Here is an 11518-nt window from a genome sequence, read left to right as displayed (position 1 = left end):
TCACTAATAAAAAACAAAAATTAAAATATTGAATTGTTTGGAAAATTTACATTTGTAGATTTTTTTGCATATATATATATATATATATATATATATTTTTTTTTTTTTTTTTTTTTTTTTTTTTTCATATGTGCCCTGTTTTAAAATTTTAAATGGTTGTTTTTGGAGCGAGAAAAGACAAAAATAAGATTGCAGGGAGAAATTAGTCACAGACAAGAAATACTTTAATTAAATATTATGTAAAATGAACAACTTTGTACAATAAAATGTAGAAATGTGGCCATAAAACAACTCAAATAAAACCATACATGAGCCAGAAAAAAAAGGCATTTGGTCTTACAGAGCTCGTGTTTAGTGAAATCTTCTAAGTATGGGTACTTAATTAGACTAAAAGGCAAAACCAGATTGCAGAAATGATGAAATCCACAAATGCACTTCACATAACCTTGAGTTTTTCTTACTTTCAGGGTGACCTCACCGGCTCCTCCACTTGGCCGAGCTTTGTTGAGCCATCACAAAGCAAATACATTGTACATTCATCATTTCTTTCCTTCAACAGCTGCCTTTGCTTCCTGCAGCTAAAGGAAACTTGTGTGCCGATTGCCAAGAGGAAACATCCGCTTTTGGATTGAAACAGAAAGAGTAGCACACTGCTGAACATTACAACATTTACGAAGCCCAAAGTGCAAAGAAAAAGAGCTCAAAATGAAAGCCTCGGACAGGGAAAAAAATCACTGCGTCTCATTTGTGGATTTTGGCACGACCCGGAAAATCAATATCATTGAGAGAGAAAAGTGTAAGAAGATGATATGATTCGGCTATGCTACGGTGTCATGAGTTACTTACAAAATGACATTTACAATATAGAACATCTTCATCTTTGTTGTCCATATATAATACAAAAACTAACTTTTCATTTGTTTTCATTCCCTTTGAATGCTGTTACTTGAGGGAATAGGGTAAAATTAATGTTAAAAAAAGACAAACTGACAAAATAGTCCAAAAAGATGAGGGGTCACAATAATTATTTTTTATTTTAGTAAAAAATGTTTGTGCTTTTTACACCATTGATCTGAATGGAATAATGAGATTCACTGTGGTGTACGTTTGTCATTAAAACAGCAGAAAGGTTCCTCTCAGGAGATTCACTGGAAAGCCTTTGACAGAGCTTTTTTTCTGACATATTTTAATAAACATTAGCAACTGATGTATATTTCCATTGCAGATATTTTTTCTTTCCTTTTTTTTTTTTTTTCCTTCTTGATCCCTGTAAACATGGTTCAGTTATGTGGCAAAGTCATGGTGGCAGGTAAAAATGACTTTTTACATTCTACAAAAACAAAATTTACAACCACAATTGGATTTCCCCCCCCCGGGGCGGCTTAACATGCACTTTATCTACTAATATTATTACAGCCAGGTGACACAAACAATTTATTTGACTATACAACAAACAGATTTCTTTCAAAAAAGTACTTTTTTAGATAACTTAAAAATTAATATAAAAATAAACAATGGATTTGACTGCTCCTCGAAATAGCAAATAAACAAACAAACGGAAATGGACGGAAGGTCTGATGGCATAAACAAAAATGAGTCTGAAATACAAATGAAATGCGCAGACGATACAATCTATCGGTTACAAAACATCGAATGTAGGCGATGATTCTTGGCTAAACCTTCATCGTAATTTCGACCGTGGAAAACAATACACGTGAGATCAAAGAAAACAATGGAAAGCAATATACAAAATTTCAAAGATAAATACAATATTTATAATCGATATGTTACAAAAAATTCCCTTAGTGAACGCAAGTGTTTGTGTGAAAGTGTTGCAATGTATAAGACAATTTTACTCCTAACTGTAGGAATAAAACTCTGTACTAAATATTTAAGTGAATCTGGAAAATTCAAGACAAGTGTATAAATATTTAGCTACAACTTTGGCAAAATCACAAAAGTCTACAATTGTATAACCACATACAAAACACATTAGGGAGTAAGGAGCTAGAGGTATAAGGACAACTTTCTGGTACAAGAAACAGACTTCACAGTAGCCTAAGAATGCAATAGTATACAGTGCTAGCAAAAAGTTGAAAAACATTGCAGATCACACTCGCTTTACAGGAAGCTTTAGCAGTGGAAATATTTTCTTTTTTTTCTTTTTTTGTCTTTTTTAACCAACAGACAGTAGCGCTCCATCTCTGTTAGTGTGCTTGTTGAAGGCAAGAGAAGATTTTTTGCAATATCAAAGTTACAACTTCTACCTACAATAAGTTACAAAGTTCATTTTCCGCCGAACGAAATGAACGATAAGATCTCCTCTGCCGGTTCCTCGCACCGTTCGCTCTTCCTTGCCTTTCTTTTTGATTTATAAATCATATATCTTATATTATTTCCAGTTTATTGGCTCTGTATATATTGGCCCCCTTTTTATTACCACAATCAAAAAAAAAAAGCAAAACGATAAACAAAAATAATAATAATAAAAAAGGAATATGAATTCACATTATGAAGATGTGCAGCGGCAGCACATCGGTGAAAGAGAAACATTCTTACAGATTTTTTTTTTTATCAGTGTTTTCATCAAATGGCATATCCACAATGTTTCTTCCCACACATAGCAAGAACTAGACATAGCCAAGATTAAACCAGAAATGTTTATACAAAATAGGTACGTTTTGTTCTTTTTTTCCCCTTCGAGTTCGTGAAAATATGACGAGATTCAGTCAATAAAATAAAACTGTTCATGACGAAGATGCTTGAATGTCAATTTCGAATAAACTCTTTGAAACAAAGCGTCTTTTTCCTCTGAATAACAGAATTAGCTGCTGATTAACTTCATGACGAATGACGACTTCGAGGAGGATCCTCCGCATAACGTACTAAGCTTCATCCCGGTGAGGAGATGGCTGCTTTACAAGGGAAGGGAGTGCAATTTACATGGGTGGGACCACCAGTCCGGACATAGCTGCAAGAGAAACAGAAACAATTTTAGCACGGGAGGTCCCGAGGCGCTGAACGCAAGACAAAAAAGAACACAGCAGTAAGTATGTCACTCGCATTTCACATAATACTCGACTCGAAAGGCGCTGGGGATGTTTGTAAAATGGAGACTGTTGCTGTCGGAGGCCGACGGGGGAGGGTTGGGAGTGATTGAGTGAAATGTGCTTCACCGACAAGACGTGCTGGAAGGATTTCACTTTTTGAAAGAGGAGCTTTCTGACATTTTGAGGAGAAAGCATCATGGCTCCCACATGTGTGATATTTCTCTTAGCGTTTTGTTAATGGCAAACAGTGGGCTAGACTCCCAGGAGAGGGTCCCTGCTGACAGCCGAGAAACAACACGGTCACTTCTGCTAACGTCATGTAGACCCGCGGTCTCCCCTCCTCAGTCAGCAACCAAACACCCCTCGGCTTTGCCCAAATTGAAATCTTCGCCTCGCTCCCTCCTGCCATTACCGGAGCCGAGCGGATGCTGGAAAACCATTTGCATTCTTCTGTCAGCCTGTATTCCCCCCCCATTCTCTCCTTATCGTGACATCTAAAGAAGGCCAGACTAGGTCGTTGCATGCCCACCTCTCGGGCCGCCCGAACGCAGAGATTGATGCACTCGCTCATTTCCGCAATTAGGTGTCTAGTGAAGTGCCGGCGGAGGGCAAACGGGAGGAAAGCTCTTTTGCCGCTTTCAACTTATTTGTAGAGTCATGCTTGGAGTGCTTTTAAGTTTGCCAAGGCATCTGATGTTGTGGCATTCCTCATTAATTTCTGCAAACCACATATTAATAAGTAGATGCATGTAGCGGCATGAACTTTAATTTCTCAGTTCATTAGGTCTAACATTATTAATCTCGCTTGCACACGCTATGGCTAAAACATGTTTTCAAAGCAAACAACTGGGCCTTGACGGAGAGCAAATACGAGCGCACTAAACAGCCAGAGTAAGTCTTTAATTTGCCGAACGATGCCGCCCTGCCGAGAATACTGTGAGCTCCTTCCCTCTCGCTCTTTCTTCTTATAATCACATTCAACCTGGGTTATAATCACTTCTTCTGCTGTTAAGTTCCTCTCCGCCGATGTTATTCGATGTCGGATGAGCGAGCACGGCGAGGTGTTAACATTTCTGCTCTTTCAGATCCGTCGTTTGTGCTACTATTGCAGGAAACATGAATTTTTAACTCGAGCGTACCGCCAATGTAAAGAGAATATGGAGACGTTCATCGAGCTCAGTTTGAATGCAAAAGAGCCGGTGAATCATGGAGCGGCAGCGTCGATTTCATTTGCACGAGATGTTTCCGAATTACAGCGCTCCCAGCCACTCAAGTATGAAACCTCACGAGACACTTAACTTTGCTCAATCATTAATGAAAGATAAATAAATCAATAAACACACCCACACATGCACATGCATTCTACATGCCCGCATGCATAATGCGTTCTTGCACTTATCCGACCACTCATCCGTCCATCCATCCGCCCATCCACACGTAAATGCATAATTGATGCGGGCGGGAGGCCATGTTCGTTAAGCGGCGGCGGGGATGGCGGATGGGTGGCGTCTGGGTACCAGAGTGCAATAATGCGACCCCACAGGTGAGGCAACTGCGGGGCGTTCTAAAAGCAGGGAGTCGGCTCTCACCTTGAAGTCCATTGCCATTTGCACTGGTGCAAGAAGGAGGTGGAGATGCTTGGGGCCTGACAACTGGAGCAAAGGCGCTTTTTTGTTTCACTGCAGAGATGACATTGGCAGGTGAGAATGAGAAAATGCCGTGTGTACTGCTACAGTTTGAAGAGAGGCTGACCGAAGAGGCTGCCATGGTAGGGCTCGACGGAACTACTGCAACAAAGCAGACATAGTCACCACTCAGAGAGAGTTCACTTCTTACAGACGAAGAGTCAGAGAGCCGGGCCTCGCCTCGCCTCTTTTTCAAATCATATTCATGGAATGAAAACAAATCAGGGAGAAATGGTCATGAGGATATGGGGGGAAATTTGGGTTGCGGGTCTTTTTTGGGGGGACCAAAACAAACGAGCAAATCATCAGGTAAATGGAGTTGGAATGGGATATGAGATGTCCTGCCTTGGCCACTTTCTGGATAATAGGCGTTCTTATCGACTCTGACTAGGTAATTTTGCCAAAAACATTTGTTTGTTTTGTTTTTTTTGTTTGTTTTTTTTTGTGAGATTTTGAGTGCTGTTTTGGTGGCCTGCTTTATAATTGCAATTGCTTTTGCTTTTCAATCGGCTGCTTTGATTGGTCGGATTCGCTAAATGTCTCTGTTGTTCAGCCTCCAGAGTCACCCCTCCTTTTATCCAGTAGCACACATTCCCAAAAGATAACAAAACAAACCAACAAACAACCAACGAGTGTCAAAAGGAAAGGGAAGCACAGGTGGAGGACAGAGAGAGCGGGGGGCTCGTCATTACCTTGATACTTACTGCCGTAGGGAGAGTTTGCCGAGGAGCCGTTCAAGAAGCCCGGTGAGCTGGGCACACCCAGGTTGGGCATTCCCGCGTTACCGTAGCCATTCATGCTGTTGCTGACGGTGTTGTAGTTGGACTGCTGCGGGGTGCTGCTGGGCACGTAACCGCGAGGCGACACACTGCTTGTGTTGCGACTGTAGCCCACTGCAGACGGAAAGACAATGGTTAAAATCTGCCACAGTGTTCAGAATCTATAGAATTCTTGAGGTAGGTGTCATTGTCTGTTTTAATGTTTTTTTAGACTATTTATTAGCACATACATCTATATAAAATGTAAATAAATTAAACAAGTTCCTACAGTCATGCCATGCCTAGACAATTTTTCCCCCGTACGATTTGCACAGTATTGCATCCTACTTGGGTTTCATGAGTACGGCCCAATGTGTTAACATGGCCGGTCCACACAGCTGTGCATTAAATTCACCTCCATGCATGCAAGGAGGATATTCAGCGTCCTAGCATGTACTCCAGAGTGATTTTTCCCTGTCCTGACCTGAGTGGAGGCAACAATGGAACAGGTGTAAACCTATTATCGGTACACTGGCTAAATGCAGTGTGTGAGATAGCGCTGCCTGTTCTGGCAGGCTGGCAGTGGAGAGATGGGGACAGGGTCAGGCACCTCCTGGGATCTATGCTATACACAGCCAGGAAAGATAAAGCTGCAGCCGGCCTGCGCCATGATTCATGCTGCTAGCAGCTCGCTAATGTTCGCTAATCGTTGCAAGCATTTTTCTAGAAACGTGTATAACTCATTTTGATATTCGCAGATGAACAACTAAAGTGGTTAGCGGGTTCTCTTGTCTGGCTGTGCTGATTAGGCTGTCTGGAGGGGCTTTGGTGGTTATCTCTTTGACTGACAAGCCTCCAGTTTGGCTAGTAAACCACCTTAGTCTGGTTTAAGCTTTTAACCGCAGGGTTCATTGGAATCTACATGCTAATCTTCATGCAACATACCTTGTGAGGTCTCTGAGACATTGACAGCGAGCTGACCGCCGAAAGAGTTGACTCCCATCATTCCGCCGTGAGAGGCCGTGTTGGCGAGGGACGGGATCTGGTTGTGGTTACGTGGGACGCTGTACAGAGCCTCTGCGATATCTGCGGCCCTCTTCAGGATGATCTCCTACCACACAGAAACAGAGAAAGGAAAGTTATCGGTTTGTTTTTATAAGAAATTGAGGCCAGAGATCTGAACTCAGTAGGCGTCATTTCTAAAACACTTGTGTGTAAATGTATGTACAACATTTATAGAAAAAAAGAAATTAAAATACTTAAATACAGTGGAAATGTATATATATATATATATATATATATATATATATATATATATATATATATATATATATATATATATATATATACTACTTTTTATATATAGTACCATATATCTACATATAAATTGCATTTTTACTATAAACACACACACATATGAATATGGATTTTCTTTCTGTAGGTAAACATAAATGACAGGACGTTTGCATTTGTTTCGCTGTAGTTGGATTGCGGTGTCTTCACCTCTCTGCTACTCGACTGGGGGAAAATAATGTAATGGATCATTTCTTCTGAATATGTATTAGACCTCTCAAGCATAGCTGGACCGCTCGGTAGAATATATTCCAGAAGTGCACCTTTTAGGGCCAAGTTCAAGGTTATCCTCCCATTTAAATAAGCCTGTATATGGCTGTGTGCATGTGTTTTGAGTGATTAACTCCTCACTTTGCACCAAGAGCCGTAGCCAGGAATTAAATTGCGAAAAAGCATAAGAAGAAAAGAAAAAAACAAGCTTTCACCCGGCTACAGTACAAAGGCCCCCAGCTAGCTTTGAAATAATACAGGAATGTAGCAAAAGGAGACGAATGCTGATTTAATTACGTCCACCGTGCAAAGGAAGAGAAAAGGTGCTTTATTAGCATGAGTTTGTACCTGGTTGTTGTGTGGCATCCCGTACAGCGCTTCCACAAGGTCAGCGGCTCTCTTTAGCAACACCTCCTGCAATATACACCCAGAATGCAACATAATCAGTCATAAAGACGTATAAACACCATCAGCCAGTGCATTGCACATGAACAATAAGCATGCCTGTTGGTCCGGGTAAATTATAAGCTCTTTATCTCTGGTTGGGAAAAAATACACAAGCTGACGAGCAGAAATAAAACGTTTTTAATTATATATTATCAAATGCATTCTTTTATTTCTTAGTCACATTTCATTTGACTTAGTTAGACTAGTGAAGTGGTGTGTAATTTAAGCTAAATGAGTCAACATAAGGACTTGCGTTTCAACGACATGGCCTTGTAGGTATTAAACAAACAAACACTAGCACGCCGCAGCGAGTCAAACACAGACGCCGCGTTTGCCTGCTAATTCCACGCACTTTAGCTCAGAAGAACAATGAGTCATTTTCCATATCTTAATTAAACTGGCAGAGTCCTCAAAGACAACATCTCACCCCTAATTCATGCCCCAAATTTGCAGAAGAGTTCAATGCCCATTCCTCTTTCTTCAGGACAATAAAGTGAATTAGCTCGGGTTAATCTAGTTCTTTCATAATGACATTAGGAAATTTTTCAATTAACCCTCTTTCTCTGGCTGTTGTAAAGGACTTCATAAACGACTTCCTCTCCAGAGCGGGCTGAGAGGCTGTGCCCTGGGACACGGACGCCGGGAACTCTCGCTTATCCCCGTCTGCAAGCTTTCACCCGATTTATAACACAACAAGGATTAACCTGCCACTTATTTTCCATTCAAAAATCACACCTAAACTGCCAACGAGGTGCGTGCGGCAGGGTCTCCAAAGCATTTCGCACAGGTTGCCACTTGTTTTCGTCTTCCAAGAGCTACTTTTTGGGAATTTACATTATATTGTTGTCGCATTTTGGCATGTCTTGAACTTGCTGACTTGCTTTTTATCGATTTGCAGGTCGCATTTGAGTGTAACCACATTCACGGCGTTGTCCTTGCGGGTGCGAAGCGCGGAGCGCCTTCATCATGGCTCGATGGCTATTTCATTCCCATGCACAAGAGCCATGTTGGATCCATATTTATCAAGATTAATCACAGGCCCGAGCATTTTAAACCTCCAAACCTGAGCCTAACCGGATGACTGCTTCTTCAAATGGGCATTTACCTCTGAAATTGGGGGCTGCGTCTCATGTTACATGCGTCTAGTTTGCATACAAATAAAGAATTACACTTGTCATTCAGCAGGTAGTGTCAATGAAAGGCCCAGCTGTCCTAGTCCAGCTATTGGCTCTCTCTAAGCAAGATTAAGTGTTTTTCTGAGCCGCTAATAATTACTCATCATCTCAGTCATCATATCACAAGACGTCTTACATGCCTCCCAATTTCACCCGACGATTATCGCAATTAACGTCGCCAAAACCTCGCCCCGGCTGACACCTACTTGAACTTCTCGTCCATATGGCGGCCGAGAGGAGGAGACGTAAGGATAGTTTAAGAAAACAACGCATACCCTCAACTCTAATCTGTCATTTGCCATGAGGTGCGTTTCCTAATGAACCGGATTTAGCTGTACGCGCTGAAGTGGGAGTCTATGTGTGTCGAACAGGTTGGCCAATCGGCGGAGGAGGCTGTGAATGAGTTTGTTTTGTTCCAGCATGCCCCTCTCATCCTCAAGGCCTCATGCTGAGAATATGATTAGCGGTGAGCGGTGTTCGAAAAGCATTTCCATGTAAATTTCAGAGCGGCGGCGTTAAGTGTAATTGACTCCCCTTCTTTTTCTGCATCGACACGAGATTCCAGGTTAGTCCGGGAACTATTTAAGCCCGAAACGATCCCAGGGCTTGTTTCGTGACAAATGCGAGGGCTTATTATTACAAGAGCTCATTGTTCTGCCGGTGGACGAGAATCGTTTAAATGGAAAACTTGTTATTATCACTCTTGAATATCGTGAGTGGTATATATCACCACTGTTAAAGAAGCCAAGTGAGGTGAGGGGCTGGAGGTGCTAATGTCATTATAAAAGTGTAAAGCAATTATTCTGTTAGTTCTTGCCTGAGGTGATGAATACATTGAGAAGTGCGAGGCCGATACGTGTAGATACCTCGCAAAAGCCAAGAGAGAGAAGATGAATTTTAATGCATGGGTAATTGCTCAACATGAATGCATTTCTAATAATTTTTCTTGGATATTAGATTGAACGGGAAGCGGAATAGATTGGTGTTTGCGAGCTGAAACAAGACGCAAAGAAGCTAATGGAACTGATGAATGCGAGAATACGGCCGACAGGTTACCACTATATGATTCACAATAACGTATGGAGCCTGATCAGATTTTCATTCCAATGTTTGTCTCAGCCTTATATCGAGACAAATGGATGACACTGATTTCAAACAAGGACTTAAAAGAAAGAGGATTGCAAGGTCCCTTTAGCAATCTCCTGCCTCATCACATGAGTGACTTCACATATTGCTTTTTACTTTCTCTCGCTGTCTTCGTATATAAACGCGTTCATCCCCTTGGATTAAGCAGCAAATTTTGATTTGATCTAAAATTAGGGAGGTAAACTGCAATTCTGTGCTAATCGTACTATGAATATGTTAAGGATTTCTAAAGTATTGGCACTATAAAATGTTAAATAATTGAGAAATACGTTTTTAATATTAATATTTAGCAGTTGTATGTCCAAAGCAATACATGCACGCCATATTGGCTTTCTGTCTGGCTACAATCCCCCATCAGACCTTGTGCATTGTAGATCTCTGCCTGAAAAGAAGGAAGGAAGAGGAAAAAAAAAAAACAATCCAGGAATCGATATCAGGGGCGTATTATCAACTCTACAGCGGAGTCGAGCGGGCGAGCACAAGTGTGACGGCTTTACCTTATTGCTAACACACTGTGTACATCCCTCCCCCCGAAACCTCTTATTACGGCGGTCTGTCTCCCGCCAGTAACATCTAATGTAGCTGCTCCTCCCAGACGCTCTGTCTCTTATTGAGAATAGATGTGTAAGGGTCAATTGCTGCTTTGCGTGGAGCTGGCTGTGACCCTCGAACACGATAGTGGTGCAGACGGCTGCGGTAACTATGATGAATCACTTGGCACTTTCATTTACATGCTGCTGAACTCACATTTGGGTCCATTAGAAGCCAAAATCAAATATTTATGCTGTTTATTGGAACTGCTCTGGTGTGATGGCCCTGTGCTGAGGGTTTACCTGAATTTGAGATGAGTGAAATTGCATGCACATGAGTAAAGAAAAAAGCCATTTCCATTTTTTTTTTTGTTATTGATGCTGTTGTGTTTTTCTTATTTTAATATAATATACACATAATAATAATAATAATAATAATAATAATAATAATAATGATGATAAAAGTATTTAAAAAATAATTGAGCCATGTAAATCACATGCACTTAAGAAAAAAAGCCATGTCACTTTTTTTTTTACTATTGTTGCTGTTGTATCTTCTTCATTTGATATGATAAAATATACAAATAAATTGAGATGTGTGAAATCGCATGAACATCAGAGGAAAAAAAAAAAAAAAACATTTCCATATTTTTTAATTGCATGCTATTGTTTTTTTTTCTCCTTTTTTATATAATAAAATATATGAAGTATAACAGTAATAATACAAATTAAATAAATAAATAAATAAATATTCAAATACTTCAGAAATGCTCAAGCAGAATGGCTTCAAAACTTTGTTTATTTTTTTTGATAATGGATAGTTTAAAGCATTTACTGGAATGAGATTTCCTGTCCAGATATTGGCCTCCACAGAGACAGAAAGCCAAGTGTAATAGAAACACATCATGTGGCGCAGGGCAAAGTCTTATGGGTTCTTAGTTTGGTGCATGTCCACGGGATGCTAGCGCTGAGACAACGCCATTCCAGAGCTATTCAGCGGAAGTTAATGATAGCGGCTGTTCCCATGCTGTGCTTTAATAGATATTTGTATGATATCTGTTAATAGGCCTCCGTGGTGGTCAGCTCTCGCTGAGCACCCACGAACAAGGTACAAAATAATCTCTTAACATATTATTAAGAAAAGCCCTCGGTGCAGCGCCACTC

At 40.6% G+C, this 11518-nt stretch overlaps 1 protein-coding gene across 12 annotated transcripts in view; it reads right to left on the bottom strand.

The window, feature by feature from the left end:
* Positions 1-1262: 1262 nt before the first annotated feature.
* Positions 1263-11518, bottom strand: part of LOC306857864 (transcription factor COE3-like) — a 101090-nt gene continuing 90834 nt past the window's right edge. For 3 of the 12 annotated variants that reach the window (XM_079398110.1, XM_079398103.1, XM_079398108.1), the window contains exons 12-16: positions 7405-7470; positions 6439-6604; positions 5428-5628; positions 4640-4837; positions 1263-2971 (exon numbers count right to left, since the gene is read on the bottom strand). In XM_079398110.1, coding sequence (XP_079254236.1) covers positions 2940-2971; positions 4640-4837; positions 5428-5628; positions 6439-6604; positions 7405-7470 — 663 coding nt within the window. In that variant the 3' untranslated portion in view covers positions 1263-2939. The remainder of the gene's footprint in view (positions 2972-4639; positions 4838-5427; positions 5629-6438; positions 6605-7404; positions 7471-11518) is intronic. The other 9 variants (XM_079398104.1, XM_079398112.1, XM_079398113.1 and 6 more) reach the window with 4 other exon arrangements.

Source organism: Barbus barbus (genome assembly GCF_936440315.1).
Source record: "Barbus barbus genome assembly, chromosome: 38".
NCBI lineage: Eukaryota > Metazoa > Chordata > Actinopteri > Cypriniformes > Cyprinidae > Barbus > Barbus barbus.
Note: the sequence above shows the minus strand (reverse complement) of the source record. Positions and strands in the feature narration are given on the sequence as shown.